The sequence below is a fragment of the Tenrec ecaudatus genome, chromosome 11, assembly GCF_050624435.1.
Source record: "Tenrec ecaudatus isolate mTenEca1 chromosome 11, mTenEca1.hap1, whole genome shotgun sequence".
NCBI classification, from domain to species: Eukaryota; Metazoa; Chordata; class Mammalia; order Afrosoricida; family Tenrecidae; genus Tenrec; species Tenrec ecaudatus.
In genome coordinates, this window is record NC_134540.1 from 150,170,593 (window position 1) to 150,193,440 (window position 22,848).

At 40.6% G+C, this 22,848-nt stretch overlaps 1 protein-coding gene across 1 annotated transcript in view; it reads left to right on the top strand.

The window, feature by feature from the left end:
• The window catches only part of GPC6 (glypican 6), a 1,382,124-nt gene that overhangs the window by 889,974 nt on the left and 469,302 nt on the right, over positions 1–22,848 (top strand). The window contains exon 4 of the mRNA XM_075563532.1: positions 6,891–7,056. Coding sequence (XP_075419647.1) covers positions 6,891–7,056 — 166 coding nt within the window. The remainder of the gene's footprint in view (positions 1–6,890; positions 7,057–22,848) is intronic.

Sequence of the window (22,848 nt, forward strand, 5' to 3'; positions counted from 1 at the left end):
CTGACCTTGTGGTTAGCAACCCAAAGAGTAACCACTATGCCCCCAGTGAGGGCAAATATGCACATAAAAGAATGATGGCAGTTGTCATATTCTTTTACCTAAGTTTATTACCTAAACATTTTATTTCTTACAATGGTTGACATGTCTTATATTTGTAAAATCAATGCAATCTCCTTTCCTAAGCAAATGCAATTTCCAATACTCACAACATTCATAAATTTGTGACACTATGTGTTTGAGATATCATTCCATTCTAAGTCTTTAAGTGTGAGTTCTTTAGAATACCCTTTCTTTCTTGTGGTTTTAAGAGACTTGCCTAGTATTTTGCACTTCAAAAAACATTGCGCATTTTCCATCTGAGGCCCACTAGAAACATGCAGGGCAGAATATCAGTCGGCATGCCCCACCGAGAATACCCTCCATATAGTGAAAGTGAATAACAGGCCAAGTATTGCTTTTGTTATTTGCCTTTCAGTCAGCTGCCACCTGTGACAATCTGGTGATGACCAGGAAATAGATCCTGATCCTGTGTCATCTGCATGACACTTACTGTGTGTGAGTCCTTTGTTTCTGTCATAGCCATCTCACTGAAGGACTCATTGTCTTCACTGGCCCTCGACTTTATCAACCATGATCTCCTTTCCTAAAGATTGGTTCCACTAGATGAAAGACTCAAAGTGAGCAAGTTGAAATCTCACTTACCTCATGTCTGCAGGACTTTGCAGTTGTTTTTCTTCCAAGAAAGATGTATTGTTCTATTCAATATTGATTGCCAGTACCACAATGAAAGGTATCAATGCTGTTTCTGTGTTTCTCTTTCAGTGCCCAGCTCTTGCAGGTATATGAGATGGAAAATACTTTGCTTTTTAAAACTTTAAAGTGGGCTTTTGCAGCAGATTTGCCAGTGCGACACATTATTTGATTTCTTAACTATTGCTTCCATGGATGAAGATCATTGACTAATGTAGAATAAAATAGTCAATAACTTCAGTTTCTTTTTCACCCATCACGATGCCATTTACTGGTCCATTTGTGTAGATTCTTGGCTTCTTCATATTCAAGTGCAATCCATGCCAAAGATTGTAGTATTTGACTTTTCTCCATAAATATTTCACGTCATGGTCATTTTCCACAAGTAATGTTGGTCTACTAAACACAAGAATGGGGGTTCAAAACCAATAGCTGCTCCTCAGGAGGAAGATACAGCTTTCTACTCCAGTAGAGTGACAGTCTCACCTCGGAAACCCACAGAGGCAGTTCTCCCCTGGTCTCGATGCATCCGCATCAGCTCAGTAGCAGTGAGTGGGTGATGCACACATCAACAGACGCAGGACCACACATAAAACAAATGCACATTAAAGAATACTTCAGAGTAAACGCATTCTGTAAACTAGCAAACAGTAATATAATAATGTCAATGCCTTTGTCTTGCTGTTATAACTACTAGGCACTATATTGTTTTGCCAACCCTGCTTTCCCCCCACATTATTTCCATAAGCATTCTCTGATGATTACTTTACAGCACTGCATAAAAAGTAGTAGAGCATGCTTACAAATATCTCATAAGGGGGTGGACATGGCTGGCAAAATATGATGTGTGTATTGCTCGCCCAAACATCCAGTATGTAATTTTCATTTGTTTTAATTTGTTTTGTTTTTAGTGGTGACTACATGAAGACTGTCACACAAGATCCATTAAGCCGCTGCCATGCAGTCCACAGTGACTCTATCCAGAGTTTCTGAGGCTACAAATCTTTACTGGCACAGATAGCTTCATTGTTCTCTCTCTGAGCAGCTGGTAGGTTTGAAGAGCTGACCTTGACGTCAGCAGTCCAAAGTTCACATGATAGTGTCACCAGTGCTCCTTGGGCATTTAAAATCCCTTCTTTTCAGAGGTTGATTTCCAGGTCTTTGGTTCAAGGTGATTAAAAAAAATTTTTATATAAGATTGCAGCTGTTTAAATTCAAATACATGTGGTTTGGGAACATGAAAGCTTCAAAGCTGATCTCCAGCCTCCCTTTTCTTCTTTGTCTAATGCCCTTCATTTGACCTGAATGGGTGTCATTTCCAAAAGTATTCAGGGAGACAAATTTAACTTGAGCAACATCGTTCATGGAGGTTATTGAGGCAGTTCAATTTTCTCTGTTGGCTCCTAACCCGAAGATGGAGATTCTTCCGAAATGCCACACTAAGAAAATTACACTGGTTCCAACAAGATTAAAAACAAAGGGGGGGAGGGGGGGTATGGCAAAGCTTGGAATTAACGTAATCAGTAAGCTTTGAAAACAAAGTTTAAAAGCAACAATTGAATGCTAAAATGTATAAAACCACTTTGTTCTTTTATTCTTTGAAGACAAACATGGTCAACAAACTGAGAAACTGCCTCCCGGAATCTTTTTTTTTTTAACATTTTATTAGGGGCTCATACATCTCTTATCACAATCCATACTTACATCAATTGTGTAAAGCACATCTGTACATTCTTTGCTCTCATCATTTTCAAAGCATTTGCTCTCCACTTACCTCCTGCTATCTTACATCACTGGAAACTGCCATAGAAAGTTCCACTTCAAAAGTGTGAATTAAGGTGCCTAATCATGTTATCTTGTATCACTTGCGTCTTAGGCACAGCCCACAGTGTCCACTGGTAATGGTGCCTCGTGGTAATAAATGCCTCTGGTTTTACATGGGACACGCAGTGAGAAGAAGTAGTGCATAATACCAGTGGCAAGAAAGCCAAAAATCTAACCGAGTTGGAAAAAACCAGCTCAAAGGAGAAAGGCATCAGAGTCAGGAAAGAAATTCCTAAATTATAGTTATGGTGTGAAATGTGTCCTCAATGATATGAATCTTAAATCCTAAATGGGCTTTCTTTGTTATGTTAATGAGGCACTATCAGGGTGGTGGTGTTGGTTGCTACAAAATCTGTTTACACGCATAGGGACCACAAGTATAAAAGGGTCAAAACACTGCCCAATCCTGCGCCGTCCTGAACATGATGTTGGAGCTCCTGGTTGCTGCCACTGCATCAATCCATTCCTTTGAGTGTCTACCATTTTTTTTGTTACCAAACATGATGTCCTTGTCTAGGGGCTGATCCTTCCCGATGACAGGTCCAAAGTATTTGAAACAAAGTTCCACGATCCTTGTGTCTCATGACAATTCTCACTGCATGTCTAAGGCAGATGTTTTTGTTCTTCCAGTCGTCCATGATATACTCCATATTCTTTCGTGAGCACCACAATTTCAAAAGCACTGGTTCTTCTCCGGTCTGTGCTACTCATTGTCCAAATCTCAAGGCATATGAGATGTTTGAGAATATCACATTTTGGGTAAGGCGCTCATCCATTCTCCGAGTGGCAGTTTTGCTCTTTTGTACTTTAAATGGGCCCCGTGCAGGGATTTTTCCAGTGGAATAAGGTATTTGATTTCCTTACGGCTGCTTCTATGACTGTTGATTGGAGATTCAAGGAAAATGAAGTTCTTGACAACTTTAATCTTTTCTCTATTGATCGTAATCTTGATCATTGGTTGTGAGGATTTCTGTTTTATATACATTATAGTCCTTCCTAAAAGTGATGACCTTTAATCTGCGTCGTAACGAGCGCCAAGTCCTGTTTGCTTTCAGCAAGTCAGTTGTGCCATCGTCATACGGCAGGTTGTAAACCACCCTTCCTCGGATCTCAATGTCACCTTCTTCCTGCAGGGCTAGCTTTAAATTAGAGTGTGTTTTACATCAACTTCGTTGGCATATACAGAAGCAAACATCCGAGATGGGGAAAGAAGGTGCCAAGACGAGAATGTTGCTTAGGATCAGAAGCACAAAAGAGAAAAGGATGTTTCTTTAAAGCCAAGACAAACCCTTACAGTAGAGAATTCCACTCTGAATTAGGATTCTAGTCTCCTAGCTATAAACAAACAAAAATGTTTATTAAAGATACCCACTGATGGTATTTCTGTTATAACAATATTTGATCAATAAGATCAAAACTCCAAAAAGGCAAACTCACTGCCACCAAATCGCTCTTGACTCATAGCGACCCCCTATGGGTATCAGAGACTGTAACTTCACAGGAGCAGAAAGTTCAGCCCTTCTCTGGAGGAGCTGCTGGTGCTTTCGAACTGCCAACCATGCAGATTACAGCCAAACGCGTAACCACTACAGTACCAGAGAGCTACAAAAAATCAATTTATGCACATTCCTCATTAATTCTTTATGGAGAATGTATAATTATTTTTATGTGAATGGCTTATGATACTTGTGAATAAAAGAAGTTTTGAAAGCAACACTATTTATTTTGTTGGAAATTTGTAATTTTAGACGAATAGCCTTTCTGGAGAGGATGGTATGGTGGCAGTAACATATCCTCAAAGGAAGTGTCAGTAAAATTCTCCTTTTTGTTCTTATTTTCATTTCATTATGAAAATACAACTTTCAGGATTTGTGAATACCAATCTATTCTCTTACTATTGTTATAAAATTCTCAATGATATTTGTTTCATTTATTTAATAATTTTTCTCCTCTCACCTCTATTTTTGCTTAACTCAAATCTAAAATTTTCAGGAAAATATACAAATCTCAAGAATATTACTATTAAAGGCATGAAAAATAAGGTGGATTCATGGGTGGCTACATAGATGGATAGATATATAACCGAGTATGTATAGGGATATGCTAAATGATAATATAGGTGTGGGCTATACGTAATCAGTATAGAAATCTTCCAAGTTTCCTGTAAGCTTGAAAAAAATCATACAATTTTGGGAAAAGGAGGAACAAATACAAAATTAATAGCACTAGAAATTTGATGAAATTAAATAAATATATAAGCATGAAATGGTTTCATTTCCCATAAAGGTAGCCCGTCAGTATACAGCATGAAATCAAGCACATGCTATGAAAACCAAAGCCTTGTATTAACTATTTATGGGTGAAAGATAAATGACAAAGAATGGCCGTACTTGTGTAGTAGAAAGTGCCCATTCATGTGGAAATATCTTTTATTGTTCCACCTTTGCAGTGGTGCTGTGCTTTGTCAGCATATGAATGTTCTGGACAGGTAAATCTCACCTGTGGACCCACAGAAGACCATAGCTCTCCCTATAGCACAATAAAAATGTCCACATTATACTGGTTGGAAACATAAGTACAGGAACCTATAAGTTATTTGACTAAACACTGAGATCCTTTAAAACCAACCAAATTACTATGGCAATAATTTGGGGTCTAATCAAAAGAAAGCATTCTGTATTTTTTTTTCTGGTTGGTTGGTCCATACTGTTTTAACTATTCATTGGAAATCAAATGAAAGTTTTGGACTCTCTTATGAAAGACTGGCTTGGTTTGGAATTTTTTAAAATAGGAAAACGCCTTTTCTTTCTCAGCACAAATAGCATATAATTGTCGGTTGACTTCATATATGCCAGCTCCTCTGCAAGGATTTCTCCTCCCCTGCTGGTCTCCAGTCAACACGAGACCCTTTCCCTGGAAATGTCCTTAACTAGAAAGGAACTGTGGCCAGAACACAGCGTCCCTGCACTTCCACAGCATCCAACTTGTCCCAGATCTCAGAAATCCTAGACGAGTTGATATTGATCCTTTAAAAAATATTATATACAAAGGAAGTATTTCTGCCAAGCCCCTTTAGAAGCCAGGTCGAATAACCAGTTGGACAATGTTCTAAAAATGTCATTAAACTTTAATAATACCTACATTTTTATGGGGCTTTTAACTTTGCAAATTGCTTTCACATGCATTATCTCATTTCATGTTCTATTGCATTGAATCAGTGTCTAAGTTTTAAGGTTCAACTACAATGGCAGGGATATCAAAATATTGATGGGGAAATAGGAAGAAAATTGAATAGTCAGTCCTTGGGTTACAAACACCCAACTTACGTAAAACCCATAATTATGATCCAGGCTTCATAAAGCCTCCTATATAAGGAAGCTTATAACAAGTTTGTGGAAAACCTCATTATCGTTCCATTCCAGTTTTTTCATGATCTTTTAAAAGCCGCCTTGTATTTAAATTCCAGGTTCTTGATAATAGACACTGCTTAGTTTCTTGCATCTAAACATTATTATTGATAGTAGTAGTAGAATGTTATAGATGTTTTAGTGTGTATTGAACGGTTTCTTTAAGGTGTTTTTTGCATAGAAAGGTACACTATACTCAAATACTTAAATGCCTAGTATACTACGAAAAACAATTTGATTTGCCAACTTTAGATAGGAGCCATAGCTATTGTTCGGATTTGCACACAAACTTGACTTAAAAGATGTACTTCTTTTGTAATCTGGGACTGCTTCAGTTGCTACACAAAAAAATTCCCCAAACTCATTGCCATCAAGTCATTTCTGGCCCATAAAACCACCCCTGACGACAGAATACAACTGACCTTGTAGGTTTCCAAGACAGTAAACCACCAGGAGAGCAGAAAGTGCCATCTTACTCCCACGGAGCAATGGCTTCCAACGGCGGATCTTGTGGTTAGCCCCGCCGTGTATGACCCACTGTGCGACCAGGGCAGAACAGAAGCGTGTACCAATAGTCAACCATTTCCGACATCAAGCGTTGTTAAGGGTTAAGCTTCTGATGGAGCCTTGGGGTGGCACCAACAGTTAATGCTCTTGACTATTAACCAAAGTGTTGGCCATCCAGAGGCCCATTAGCAAAAATCATCGTGGCCTAACCCTGAAAAATAAGCCACAGAAAACCCACAAGAACACATAGTTCCTCTGATTTTTTTCTCCACCGTTTGAGGTGTAGCAAAGCCATTTAACCTTTTCTTTTCTTTTGAAGGAGACTATGATGCACCTCTTTCTTTCTCCTTCCCATTCATTCTTCTTGTTTCTGATTATTGTTTCTTTCCACCAAATCTGCAGGTCAGCCCAACCCCGGGCTGCATCCGCGCCCTCATGAAGATGCTGTACTGCCCATACTGCCGCGGCCTGCCCTCAGTGCGACCCTGCAACACCTACTGTCTCAATGTCATGAAGGGCTGCTTGGCAAACCAGGCTGATCTGGACACCGAGTGGAATCTCTTCATAGGTAAGACGTTCAAGCGCATCTGTAACAGAGGTGTTGGAACAGCAAGGGCTTACGATACCTGCTGAGCAGGTCTCAAGTGACTACGATGAAACTGGTTTTAGCAAACTTTTGACATTTAGTTCGGTGTCTTCTTCTGTGATGTTCTGAAAAGGAAGCCTTTCCTGTGTATTTGAAAAGGATAGTTGGGTGGCATGTCTCTCAAGCCGGCTGTATGGAATGAGTTAGTTTGTTCTGGCAAGTTGTCGTGAAGAAGCCGTGTTGGATTTTAGTGAGTCCCTGGCCAAAGGTAGCAAGGAGTCTCATTAAGAATCCACGGCTTAACAGGCCTCCATTTTGGTAAACAGCATCGTCCTTCGGCTCACATGATGAAAATACTGTTTTTGCTGGATTTTTGTTCCCATTTTGTGGAGAAGGGTACTTCAAGCACGTGCGCATGAAACACTCGCTTGTGTTTAGGGGCTGGTGAATAAAAAGAGGGGGGGCATTTTCAGGGGGAGATCTGTGAGTCCTGTTGCTGTTGTGAGTTGCAGAAATCACTTAGGGGGTTGTACTGCCAAAAGACATTTCTGAAATAGCTACCCAAGGATAAAAGGACACGTTTTATAAGCAGGCTTCTCCCAAGAAAATGCACAGGCCTTGAAAGAGTAAATGTGTTTTCTTCCCCTCTGTTGAATGGCCTTCAAATAAAAGTACTTTCCGTGGCATTTACTGCAATTACAGGGTGACAAGCAAAGTGGTGCAAATAACGGTGGTATTCGCCCCCTCAGAGGGCCTGCATCAGCTATGCAAACCTTTAAGCCAGACACCGGGGAAGATGCCTGACATCTAAGAATCAAGCAGGATAGGAAAAAGATGTAAGATGTGTTAGACTTCAGAGAAATCTGAACCCACAGTGTAGAGATGTGTTTAGGTTACACGTATTCCACTTGGCCAGGCAGCCCCACTGGTAACACCCTGTTCTGTTTAAGAAGGCCAGGGGAAAAGGTTGTTAAGTTTTCCAAAAAGTAGTTGAGAGTGGGTTGACTCAAATGGAAATCATCTAAATCCCAGAAATCCTTGCAGGGAGAATAAGACACAAGCTGTATAATCCTGGGCTTCCGGCATTGCTTCTTTGGACCTTGTTTGTCGGATATTATAGAATGAGGAAATTACCAAGTTAGTCGTGATGGTACCCTTTTAATTCAAAGATGGTGTGACTGTAGGCTAGGATTGTTATCTTTGCTAAGATTTTTGAAAGTGTGATTTTTTTTTAAATAAAAGGTAAATTTGATCTTAAGTATCAGACACATTTAGATTAATTTTGACAGGCACGCGACTTGAATAATGGTAATTTTTTTCTAAGGAAGCACACTCATTAGGAAACCTAGAACAATGTGTACATTTTAAGCCAGGGTAAAACCCCTGGCTTCACAATGGAGTTATTACAGTATCTCTACCATTTGGTTGAAGCAGCCAAGTTCACAGTGCAAACCAGCCGTGCATCGCTGAACGATGGCCACGAGGGTTTCGTTACAGAGAACAAGGTGAAGACTGAGCATATGGGTTTCTTTCTGGGTTCCCCTCCCCCATTGAAGGGCTTGTGGTTGTTTTAACATAAATAAGTTCTCACATCTTCAGTCAGTTAGGCTTCCCCGATGCCCAGGTGGTGTGAAATAGATTGTCCAGAAAGTAATTTCATCTAAAAACGAAAACTGGAACACACCGTGTGTTCATGGTACCTTACTGAGAAGAGACAAACCTACTGGTTAGTCCTGGTGGTTCTCTGTTCATGTCTTTCATACCTCTTGCTCTCCTCTCCCAGTCTTTTCTCATCAGTCTAGAGGTCTCTGAGAGAATTCGCCCCAATTTCTGTTTTCTTCTATAGTGTTAAGAAGTGACCGTAGCCAAATGTGTCCCAGCTAATGCTTGTCCCGGTCTGAAACGTTGGTTCGCGAATTTATTACATGAATTAGTCAAATGTGCCAACTCCATTTTCCACATAGATACATCTGAGATGACAGTGCTACAGTTTGCATGGATGCAGCAGCAAAGTCCAGTGAGCAAATGAGCAATCATCCAAAGCTATGTAGAATCGCGCTCTCTCTGCTCAGCACCTGTAGTCCATCGTGGGTAGGCCCCAGCCTATTTTCATCGCGTTATTCACTCATGTCGCTGTCAACTGCAAGAGACGATTCTGTCTCCTACAGTAGCATCCTAGTTTACATACTTTATGGGTATTATTATTAATTATTAGTTTGCACTCATCTAAAATGTTGACAGTAGCAGGCCCTCAGTAAAACCAAGAATGTAATAGGGAGCCAATCCTCATGATCTTTGAAAGGGCTTTGTAGACTTGGGATTGTCGGTGTCTGGATTTGGTCAAAGAAATGCAGTTCCCTCATAAAGCCATATCTTTTCAGTGTTCACATCAGAACTGCAGGGATGTCCCATCTACTTCTGAAGTTTTCTTGTTCTTTTTGTTTGGATTCTAGGGAAATAATCAGTCATCTATTCAGGGTGGCCCTTCACGGTTCTCCCACAAGGAGGCTCAGGCCCTGCCCTGCCCTGCCCTGCCCTGCCCTGCCCTGCCCTGCCCTGCCCCGCCCCGCCCTGCCCCGCCCCGCCCCGCCCTGCCCCGCCCCGCCCTGCCCTGCCCTGCCCTGCCCTGCCCCGCCCTGCCCTGGTGGTCTGCACAAGATTGTCCTCAATAAGCCCCTGAAGGCAACAATGAGAGGCTTTTTAAAAACTGCTTTTAGGCAAAGAGGGTTTTTGTTTTTCATCTGAAAAGTCACTGAGAACTTTGATGAAGAGGCTGCTAGACCCATTTTATCGCCCAGGCTAAACTTAGTACCCAGGTGATGAACTTTAGACAGCAGAAAACCTGGTGTCTGTCCTGTAATGTTCTGTAAATCAGCTTTCCCTTTGAGACACTGGAACCAACCCCGACTCGCAACAAAGTCACCACTGTTGCCTGCACTTGCTGCCATGGTGGCTTTCAAAGCTTTGAAAAGCCTCTCCCGGCTCGTAGAATAAAATAAGGCTAAATCAAAACGGTATGCATAAGTTGGACCTAACTGCCTGACAGACGAGACTCCCAGACACCCCAGTTATTGGTGGCCGCAGAGTCCATTCCCACTCAGAAAGTCCCCGTGGCCAGTCTGGTGCCATCCTCCGACTGGTTCTGATGTTTGAGCCCTTCTTGCAGCCACTCGGTCCATCCATCTTTTCGAGAACCTTCCTCTTTCTGCTGCCCCTCTACTTTACCCTGGCCGTTTCCAGGGACTGCTTTCTCCGGTTGACATGCCCATTCTTGCCTACTCTAAGGAGTGCTTTGCCTGTACATGAAGAGCCTCAGGCTGGTTCTTCCAGGCGCCGTCAGCTGCTTTCTAGTAGCGTGTGGATACAGAGGTGGGCCCCACAGTAACCTAAGCAAGGTGCTGCTGGACAGAACCAGAGCATGGCTTTCAGTTTGTGCCCATGACCAGAAGCTGTGTGGCAGGGGGCAAAGCATGCCCTGGGCATGCCCGGTCTTTCCTGTAGAACTTACCCTCCCTTTTACTGTATACTCTTACACAACTTAGCCTAGCTCGCATTTTAATGTTGCTTGAAGGCAAAAGGATTTTGTTTGAAAATATGTACATTAGATGAAAACTACCCAGAGAGAAGCAGCTTATGGGCTTGTAGGTACACCTGTTTGTTTCAGTGATTAAAACAAACATACTCACTGTACAGAGTCGATGCCAGCCCATCCTGCCCCTGTAGGACAGGGTAGTACTGCCCCTGGGTTTCCAAGACTGGGAGTCTTTAATGGGAGGAGACAGCCTTGTCTTTTTCCTTGGTTCAGTGATAACCTGTAGTGATTTTGAGTGTTTGGCCAATAACACCACAGTTAAGAATTGTTCGAGGCAACTAGAGGCCTTGTTGTTGATAACCCCCAGTGGAGAAAGACAAAAGTCAAGGCTGAAGTTACATTTTTATAGCTATAATAAACCTTGCATCTACTTTAAAATCTAGGGCATGTGGAACAGGCTCCTCCAAACATTCAGTATCCTAAGAGATTTTAAAGACTGGGAATGAGAGAAGGAAAGGGGGGTGTGCTGGGGCGGGGCTGGCAGGACTAATGAGATACAAAGCAGAATTGTATTTGCTCCCTAGGACGCTACAGGTTGCCACCTAGAGCACATCTAAGGTCAGCATCATCTCTGTAGTTTTATACAAGTGAGACGTTAAGATGTTTTTGCCTAATTTTTTAGTCTGCCCCAGTTAGTCAGACTCTAAGAAGCGTAACATTAATTCAACTCACTATATAAAATAAGTACAATGCATTGAGGTTTTACCCTTGGGGAATGTAATGTACTCCATTACAGCAAACAAGAACAGAGTGTGAAAATAATATAAACTTAGGATGCTAAGTATCTCTGCAGTAGAGGGACCTCATCTAGGAGGTTTGAAAGCCCTATTTGGTTAGTATAGAAAAAAAACCAGTAAATAAAGTAGTATTGAATTAGTATTGTCAAACAAAATTTGATAATACACAGTCCTCTGATGGTTGCAATTTAATGCCAAGATATTTTCTAGATTCTCTATCGTCTAGCACATTCAATAATGGTTCTGAAATACTAGCTTATCTCCATTTTTAGTCCTTTGATGATGACGTTCCATCCTACTGACACTGATTTGAACGGATAAGATTTGGCAGATTTGTGTAAAATTTCACCATATCTCACTGTTGGATGCCATCAAGCCCAAAGACCCTGCGGTGGGTTCTATCCATTCAGCAGACTGTCTCTTTACACAGTCTCTTATTCATCCAACACGTACTTGTTAAGATCTGCTCAGGCCTTGCTCTGGTTTAAGCACTGGAGCTAAGGCCAGGCACACCTGAGGTCCCCCCCCTGCTCTGTGTGTGGAAGCAGTTCAAGCAACTAGGCAGAGAAATGCAAGGGGATGTAGAATGAGACCTCCATTTCTCCTGCTAAGTCGACCCTTTTAATGACAGTATGACAAGCTCCGTAATTTAGAAATCACGTATCCCTGTTGTTAATGGACTCTCCGAGTCCAGAGCCCGCAGAAACAAATCAGATAATGAACCTATTTCTTTCACTGTGATAGCAGCTATCAAGTTGTAAATTAGCACCAACCGCAAGGAAGTGTCTTAGGTCGGCGGAGTGACTGGTGTCATGTCCTGAACGAGTACAGTGGGGCACAGTTGGCTTTCTCGGGACCTGCAAGAGTTGTTTTCCCGCAAGGTAGTTAGTGCAGCCCCAACTTGGTTCTTGGAGAAAATGCTGCTAAATCAGCCTTGATTTGAACTGGCCTCGAAGGGAGACATTTATTGCTTCTGTTAAATAAACGCTGTTTCCCTTTTATAAAAGGTATAAGCATGTGTAATGTTGCATTGCAGGAGTGTGTAAAATAAAAACAAAGAAGTAGTTCAAGACTTTGTATAAGATATTACTCTTTGAAAGACTTTCTCAACCATGAATTCTGTAACATAAATCCAAGAATAATTTTTTAGCTACAAAAGAATTCCACAGTAAGTATGCTATGACTCTAGCTGAGATTATATATATATATCCTGAAATGTTGCAAAAGCCTCTAGACTCTAAACATAGAAAATTATTTCCTATAGACCCAGAAGAAGAAAAATATATGAATTGTATTTAACAGCATGGTATCAAGGCTTTTTCATCTCCTTTTTGTGTAATACAAGAGTCTCTTCAATAATACAGCCCAGGAACACAACTCCGAAGTTGAGGAACAAAAGCCAAAACAATTATTTTGGAATCTGCTCTCACTGTCAGCTAGAGAGCTTGCCTTTGCCCTTGTCCATTGCTAAAAAAACAAGAAAGGGTTTTCAAAGCTTTGTTTTCTAACAGTTGAAATCTAGCCTCATCCCACCGCCCTAGCTTCCTTTATTTCTTGCGGACATTTATCATATGTGGTGCTCTGTTGGAATGCTGGCAGAATGCATAAATGTACTAACCGTTCCGCTGTCAAAAGAAAGAAGAAAACAGTTGACTGAAACCATTCCCAAGCTGTATTTTATGATCGATTTTCTACCTTTGGAACATGATTTACTTTGAACTCTGAATATGAGAATGTGAATTTGGCATTGTGCATCTGAGTTCAATGTGAAGGTGGCATGAGTGTATGCAATTCTTCAGCAAGTAGAGCAGCAGGCTTTTTAAAAAAAACATATAAAATGTAGTTCATTCTTTTTTCACTTTTAATCATTTTATTAGGAGCTCTTACAGCTCTTATAACAATCTATGCATCCAATGTGTCAAGCACATTTTCACATATGTTGCCATCATCCTTTTCAAAACATTTTCTTTCTACTTGAGCCCTTGGTATCAGCTCATCATTTTTTCCCTCCCTCCCCTTTCTCTCCCACCCTCATGAACCCTGGATAAATTATAAAGTATTATTATTTTCATAGCTTACACAGTCTGCTGTCTCCCTTCACCCATGTTTCCATTGCTCATCACCCTGGGTGGTGGTGGTGGTAGGGATTATGCATCAGCCATTGGGAGCAGTTCCCCCTTTCTCCCTCCACCTTCCCCCTATCCTCATGGCATAGCTACTCCAATTACTGTGCCTGAAGGGTTTATCTGTCCTGAAGTCCATGTGTTGAGAGCTCTTATCTGTACTAGTGTACATGTTCTGGTCTGGCTGGACTTGTAAGGTAGAATTGGGGTCATGACAATGGGGAGGAGGAAGCATTAAAGAACTAGAGAAATGTTGTATGTTTCATTGGTGCTATACTGCACCCTGTCCTTTCCTTGTGACCCTTCTGTGAGGGGGTGTCCAAATGTTTACAGATGGGCTTTGGGTCTCCACTCCACCCCACCTCTTTCACCTCAATATGATCGTTCGTTTGGGGGTCTTCTGTTGCTGGACACCTGATCCTGTGGACACCTCATGATCACACAGGCTGGTGTGCTCCTTCCATGTGAACTTTGTTGCCTCCCAGCTAGATGGCCACTAGTTTATCTTCAAGCCTTTAAAACCCTACAACTATATCTTCTGATAGCCAGACACCATCAGCTTTCTTCACCACATTTGCTTATGCACCCATTTGTCTTCAGCAATCATGTCAGGAAGGTCAGTATCACAGAATGCCAGGTTATTAGAACAAAGTGTTCTTACATTGAGGGAATATTTGAGTAGAGGATAAATGTCCATCTGCTACCTTAATACTAAACATATAAATATATGTACATAGATCTATGTCCTTATCATGATATATTCATATATTGACATATGTAGATGTCTGTATTTATAACTCTATAAAGTCCCTTTGCCTCCTAGTTCTTTACCCTATTTCTCTATTTCCTTTTACTTTCCTCTATGCTGTGCGACTGTCCTTGTCCCACTATCTCTTTGACCTTCAGTGATTCTTCTCAGCTACATTGCACTTAATTGAACCCCACCAGGCATTCTACACCCTCCTCACCATCAATTTTAGATCCCTTGTTCCCTTGTCCCTTGGTTTGTTGTTCCCTCTTTCCTGTTCCCACCTGCCCCTCTCCCATGTCTCAGTCTCCCCCCACCCCCAACCATCAGTCCCATTGTTTTCTCCTTGGGATTATTTATCTTGCCTATCTTATATGGGTAGAAATGGGGAGGGCGCGTCTATAAATAGTTCCAGGTCTGTCTGTTGACCTTGATGAATGTTTTCCTATTGAGTCTGATAAGATGTCCAAGCCCTGTCCTCACGGTCTGTTTTGGGGATCCTCAGAGACTTCATTACTTTACCTTTTCTGGAGAAGTAGGCATTTTTTTTAAAGCTCTGAATACTTTTGAATGCTGATGTTGAGGCACCTACTCCGTGGATTGACAGGACTGCAAGCCCTGTGCTGAATGGAGCAGGTTTTCCTGCGGGTCAAAGTAGACAATCACAAGAAGCCTAAACTGACTTGGTGTGGCCCTCAAACTGCTATTCTTGGATATGTGTGTAAATTTACTTGACCTCCAATCCCAACTATTTTTTTCCTTAACCATTTAAGTGACATATAATTCACGTATCATACAATTCAATAGTTCGGTCATATTAAAAGGGGTTGTGGAGTCATCACCATAGTGAATTTTAGGACCTGTTAGCTCCCCATTTCCCCCAAACCTTTCCTGCCTTGTCCCTAAGAAGATATTGATCTAGTTACTGTCGCTATAGATTTGCCTATCCTGGGTTTCATGAACAGAAACACATACAAAATCAAAACAAAAACAAGGACAAAATACAACAGAGAAAAACCACAATTGAAAAGAAGGCAGAAAATATTCAAAGCTGGAACACCATAAAATACAATCCCAACTCTTATTCACCCAACATACTCAACTTCTTTATGTTCAGTGTATAATTATAATTATCCTATTTTCTGAAGATCACAAATTTGATCATCTAAAAAGGAAAGTTTGAACATGGGATGCATGCTACAGAATAATAGGATACCAATCAATGGCCCAAAGTGAGGTGCAAGAAAAAAAAGTAATTTTTTGCAAGGACAAAATTAATTAAAAGGCAAAATGTCTCGTTTATAACATGAAGTTCCCTGTAAACCCCCATATGCCTTATCAAGCTCTCCAGTTTCCATGAAAACCAACAACATAGGAATTTAGTTTTCTGGGAGAAAGCAGAGCACATCAAAATGATTCAAGATGGCTGGATAATTGCTTCTGTGTTTGGGATTCTGCCTCTGGAAATTTAATTTCATATTTTCCATAGGTGAATTGTGGGCTGAGCTGATATTCTATCAAGTAAAGGTACTTGGTTTTTGTCATTAACACTTGATTTTAATAAGGTGAGGGTTTTCACTAGCCTGGTTTCAGGTTAAAGCTGTAACACAAGATGTCAGGTTTGGGGTATGAGATGGGAAAATATGTGAGGATTTTTAAAAAGGAAATAGATGCCAAACAGCCTAAAAGTCTAGGCAACTATCAAATACTATTGGCATTAGCCCAGTGACATTCTGAGCCATTCCAATTTCATGAAGGTGAGATTAAGCTGTGTGAACACGAAAATAAGCACTAGAAACAGAGCTAAGCAAGCGGGTGCTTAACGAAAGCATTAAACCACACAACTCGTCACAAATAATAAGGTTATAACAAGTTCCAAGACCATCACCACCGCCGCAAATCCTTCTGAAATAATTTAACAGAAGTGAGGGGCCCACTATCCACCTCCTGGGGCATTTCTATCATTTAGAAGTCTTATTTTTGCAGCTACAATGTAAACCCTCGTTTCATTCAGCCAAATGAATCTTTGTGGGATGTTTCAACACTTTAATGAAATAGTTTAGAGTGGTGTTAAATTATGGTAATTGGACTTTCTTTTCTCTCCAAACAAGACATTTACATTAATACAAATATATTGTAATTACTTTAAAATCTCCTTTAATTCCTGATCACCTCAAGAGTAGAACTGCTAGTCATGTCTTTCGATTTGGAACAGTGGAATTCGTTTTCATTTTCCCCAGACTTGTTCGGTAGTCATTATAAAGAGGCTGGCGCAAACTCATTCTCTTCATTGTGTTGACTTGACTTAATACGAACAATCCTCTAAGAAGGCAAAGACAGGAGGCAGGCTAGCAGAGATCGCCTCAGGAATTGTCTCTGCTGGTCAATGGCACATTTTCATTTGTTCCTATAAGACCGGGTGGATATAAACATTCTTGGGAGCATATTTAAATTTTTGAAAGACTTTCTGGCATATGAAAAGTGTTGACCTTGTAACTCGTTCAAAAATACTGTGTCTACAGACACGTGGTCAGATAGCCAGGAGAGAATTTCAAATGAAGCATGAAATATGCCTTGTCCTTCAAATAAGAGCTTATATATAAATCCCTTATGAAGAAGATATGTCCCTGTTTTTTTTCTTTGCATGGATTTTAATAATTTGCTAAGATAAGAATTTAACATCAAAATTTGAAATAGGAAAGAGCAATGAGTACATGAATATAGGACCTTGTACTAAGGAATATATCTATATTCTTCCATTTTTTATTCTTTAAGATGCAAAAATATCCTAGACAGGTAACAGTGATAACTGAGTATTAAGTAAGCCTGTCAGTATTCACTACAAAAATTGGGAAATTAACTGATTTAATGAAAGATCTGAGGACTGTATTGATTAGAATGAATAGGTTAATGGATGTGTGACTTTGGGGAGTTACAACACCCGCTTCTTTGAGTGGCAGATTTGATGTGGCTTTTAGACTGCCTGAATCAGAAAGTGACCCTTGTTCTCCAAGGCCTCCATTCCCTTCAGTTGAAGAATTCCCATCTGAAGAGGTCAACGAAGAGAGTTGTTGCTATGGGTGCCTTTGAATCAGTTCCAACTTACTGTGGCCCAGCGTACAACAGAGCAAAATACTGGCAAATCCTGCGCCATCCACACAGCCCTGGCTAGGATTGAGCCCATCATTGCGGTCACCATGTCAATCATCCTGTTGACCATCTGCCTCTGTTTGCTGACACTCTACTTAACCCAGCGTGATACCCTTTTACTAACATGTCCAAGTATATGAGATGACATCTAGCCATCCTGGTTTCCACAGAACATTCTGGCTGGACTTTTTCTAAGACAAATGTCTTTGTTCTTCTGGTAGGAATGAAGAGAGTGTTCTTTAAATTGGGAAGAGTTGAATGGTGAGGGCTGTCCTGGAGTGCTTGGCTTTATTTCTTGTACACCTGTCTCCTGGGTCTTTAAATTTGGTTATTTTCATTTGGATGGGTCCATTTCCTGTATTGATACATGTGTAGTGTTCCAAACTCTCTGATTCATACATGAAAAGTGCTCGAAGGTGACTACAGCCTGTGGTTGCAGGCCCTGCACACGCGCTGACTTCTAGACCGTGACTCCAACAAATGAAACACATGTGTCCCTTCACCCATCGGCCGTGCAATATTTTCCACTGAATTCCAGCGTCAGAATTTCAAATTATTTGCAGGTTCTCAGATACCTATTTTTTAATTAATAAATCATTTTACTGGGGACACTTACAGCTCTTATAACAACCCATACAGCAAGTGTATCAAGCGTTTTTGTACATATGATGCCATCATCATTTCCAAAACATTTTCTTTCTACTTGAGCCATCAGTATCAGCAACTCTTTATTTCCCTCTCTCCCACAACCTGCCACCTCCATGAACCCTTGATAATTTGTCAATTATTCTTAGTTTCATATTTTATACCGTCTGCTGGCTCCCTTCACCCACATTTCTGTTGTTCATCCCCCTAGTGAGGGTGCCTCAATCATTGATCGGTTTCCCTTTTCCCCTTCTTCCACCATCTTCCCCTACTGTGATAGCATCGCTGCTCTCATTATTGGTCCTGAGGGGTTTATCTGTCCTAGATTCTGTGTGTTGAGAGCTCTTATCTGTACCAGTGTACATGTTCTGGTCTAGCCAGATTTTTAAGTTAGAACTGGGATCATGATAGTGAAGGGGGCGGGTGGAGCATTAAAGGACTAGAGGAAAGTTGTATGTTTCATCAGTGCTATGCTGTACCCTGGCTGGCTCGTCCCTTCCTTTTGAGCCTTCTGTGAGGGATGTCCAATTGTCTACAGAGGGCTTTGGATCTCATCTACCTAATTTAACATATGTTAGAAACCACTCTGTTTTTGTTTGTTTTAAGACCCAAATCTATCCTTTGCAATTTGTCCATGAGAGAATTATGGCAGACTGAATTCCCCTATTTTCAAGGCTTGAATCCTTCGTGAAGAATATTCTATGCATAGTAACAATAGTTAACATTTATTGCATTCTTTCTTTGTACCCAGGAATGTTCTAAGCAGGTTATAAGTTGAATGCTTAAAGCAATCCAGTTAAGTAGGTAATGCGATGTTATAGATGGAAGGACTGAGAGTGAGAGAGGTTTTGCTCTCTAAGATCATGCAACAGATAAACTACAGTTCCAGATTTTGGCTCCAGAGCACAAGTTCAACAGATTGCATAAATTAAGCTCTTGCTAAATGTTTAAGGACTAACTCTCAGTGTCTGGCTACATGCGTCTATGGTTTATATGAGGAGAAACTGAGGTTTGGATATCACTGTTTTCTGCAAAAGTGGAAATCTATGCCTGTGCGGACTGACATGGTAGTCATCGCCACATGCAACTTTTGAGCACTTAAGGTTAAGTCTAGTGAGATTGAGTCATTTCCCATTTTATTCCATTTTAATGATATTAAATTTAGTTACATGTGGATATTGATCACTTCAAATGTATCTAATATACCTGAGCAACTGAATTTTAAATGGTATGTATTTTTAACTAATATAAACTAAAGTCAATCTATGTGGCAAGAGGGCATTCTACTGGATAATGCCAATTTAAAATATACATGACAAGGTTTAGCAGCTGAATTTATCTGGATCTCTTCAAATATTGATTAAATTATTATAATATAGACTAGGTGTATGTGAGACACACAAAAAATAAAAACTATCTGGTTCTAAGGAATTTTACTTTTCTAAAAAAACAAGACGTGCTATTAAAGTGGGTAGAGTTAAGTAGACAAGCCACGGTGAAGGTCTCTGGTCCTTCCATGAGGTGGGCATTTGAATACTTACTCTACGAAAGATTAACAACAGTATGCATTTGAATCCTCCCTGGAGCATTTACTAGTTCTCTGACTTGAGACTATTATTTAGTCTCCATAAATCCTAGTTTTCTCATCAGTAGATTCCGCTAACAGTACCTACTTTTTAAACTAGATCATGAAGACAAAGTACAAAAGAAGAAAGTATGTCCGAGGGCAAAAGTCATGTGGGTTCCTATTTAGGCAATGAACCTGTGATGGTATGAACAAAAAATAGAAGTTAGAAAGTAACGGTAGGGAGATGGGGGAAGAAAAATGAGGAGCTGATTCCACAAGCCCAAGTGGAAAGTGAGAGTTATGAGAATGATGAGGGCAACGAATGTATAAGTGTGCTTTACACAATTGATGTATGCGTGGATTGTGATAAGAGTTGTATGAGGTCCAATAAAATGATTTTTAAAAACAACAACAAAAAGAAAGTAACAGTAGGCAAGCAGACAGGAGAAAACCAAAGCAAACAGAATCAGATACACAGGTAAGTAGAATATCAAAGGGAAGTAGTTAAGAGACAGTAATCATTAAGAATTTAAGGGGAAAAATTGCAATCAGTAAGAAGTTAAGGGACAAAAAGGAGTGGACTTTATCATGCACGTTTCTTCTTATCTCTCTATCTTTTTTTTCACTTTCCGAAAGATGAGACCTTTGGAGATGGGCCCCATCCAACCAAGACGGCCTTATCCCTGCTTTGGTAAAAATATACTTGGGGACACAAAGATAAGAAAAGAGGGGTATGAAAGGGGGACCAGGTATTGAGGAATCTGATGATGCTGAACAGACATACTGACTAGTTTTTTATGTACTGGGAAATAAAGTTTAGCAGGATTAGACTGAGAAAGTTAGGAGAGACAGGCCAAATACTTGAAACTAACTTGATAGCAAGTATAAGGCATGGGAGAGTTTTATCCATGTGATGACAGAATCTAGCTGGTAATCTGGAAATACGTTAAGACTAGATTGAGACTGATGAGTTTAAGGGTAGAATGAGTAAAGAGGGCTGTGCTAGTCTGGGTAGACTAGAGAAAACAAATCTATGGAAACTCATATATGTATAAGAGAGTTTTATATAAAGATTAAGTGTACATAAGGAAGCATCCCAACCCAATGCTGTCCAAGCCCATATGTCCAACAACAATCTACAAAGTCCTCCTCCATCTCACAAAACAGACGCAATGATGCCAACTGCAGGAGGAAAGCCGAATCAGTGAACGTGTAAGCATCTCAGCACTGGTAGGGTTTCTCCACACAGCTGCTCCAGCACCCAGGGCTGCATCGTGGTAGGCCCATGTGGCTTCTCCTCAGGGATGTCTCACAGTAAGTGAGCCTTGCCAGCTGAAGCAGAGGACTAGCTAAGGCAGCCACAACTGGTCTGTCTGACCAGCAGAGAGCAAGAAACCAGACAGGCGAAGTTGCTGAGCCATTTATCTCTCCGCCCTTCAGTTAATCCCGCATGTGCTCATTGGCCAGGTGGGCACAATCTACCTTAACTATCACAAGGATACCTAAGCATGGCCTGGAAGGAGAAAGGAAGATGCAATAATGGCAGAGTGTGAAGAAAAAAATGAATGAGACTTCCTGTTGAAATATAGGTGACTAAAAATGGAAAAGACAAATAAAAGAAATACTTCAGACAGGGCTGAGATAAGTACTTGAGAGAATACTGTGTAGTCAGCAAATCCAGAAGTTGGTTTGGGTGGAGTTGGCAAACATGGATTTTGTCCATCTGTTGAATTTGAGAAAGCAGCGGGGCCCAAAATAGAAATGTCCAGTTGGATGTTGGAAAGAGTATACTTTTCAACAGGAAAAGTCCACTTTTCAACCAGAACAGGAAGAGCGGCTACCCTTGGGGAGTTTCCACAGCTCAAATGGTTTTGTTTCCACAGCTCAAATGGCCAACGTCCTTAATCAACTCTGACAGATATGACCAGAATCCTCTCTCCTGAGGCCCTCTCAGGTTAACCATTTAACATCAGTGTGTATTCTCAAAATGAGCCTGTACCTACACCCTCCCAAGCTCTTTAATTCAGTAGAGTTAGAATTTTAACAGTACAAATATAAGGATCTGTACTGCCTCACTTCAACAGAAAAGAAATATGGCTTCATTGTCCCCCCTCCCCCACCCCCACCCCACCCCCCGCCAAGTATCTTTTCTCATGACTCGGGAATCCCTTAGTGGTCATATCTGTAATACACATTGACGTTTTATAATTGCAGTCAAGCCGAGGGGAAATTTATTTTCTATTGGCTTTCATTTTTGAGATGTGAAGTGCGTGAAATCTAGAATGACTTTGTTCCTTTCTGGCCACTGTCAAATTCTGAATTTCCACTGGAGGCAAGGAATATGTTCATTTTACACAGAACTTTCCCAATAGCATTCATTCGTATCACTGGCAAGAATGCCAGGCACCAGTAAGCCACTCCTCACTTCCTTAGGTCCCTGTGGCATAACTCACCAATGAAAACTCGACATAAGGATCAGTGTTCAGTGGTTTCTGGGTTTTGAGTCACCCAGGGACAACCCAAAAATATACATGATGCAGTTTGGCAATGCAGCATCTGAATACACAATGAGATTTTGGCGGGAGTCCCATATTGCCAAGCTACCTAGTTAAGAATGCCCTAGAGTATAAATTATTTCTCCTCACCTCTCAGGTGATTTTTGTCCAAATGTCTTCTGCTTAGCCCATTAAAGGTGAAAACCATGGATTATGATTTGATTTGTAACTCAAGAAAATGCTCTAAAACCACCTGTCCCTCTCTGGAAAGCTGCCAGAAGAAAGCTGAAGAAAAGTTGAGCCTGTGAACAATAATTTGAGGTTGTTGCATGTGGCTTAGATCAAAGGTTGAGGCTATGGGCTACATTTAGTCTTCCAGTACCCCCAGGAGATTTTGCATTTATTTTTCTTAACCCAATTGGGAGTCCTGAGCTTTGAGATCAAAATTCCAAATGATTCAATAGTGGCCATAAACATTTCAAAACAAAAAAAATTGTCAATGAATTGTGTTCAATACTACTGCAACTCTTTTGAATTCGATTTAGGGACGTTAGTTACGGAATACTTTTAATTTCCATGTGGAATTTGTTGATATTAAATTCTATTTCTTATCAATGCCTCAGGATGAAAAGAAAAAAAATCACTTTAATTCTGTTGGGCCATACATCAATTCTTATCTATTTTAATCTGTGATCACTGAGCATCAGATTGCCCGCG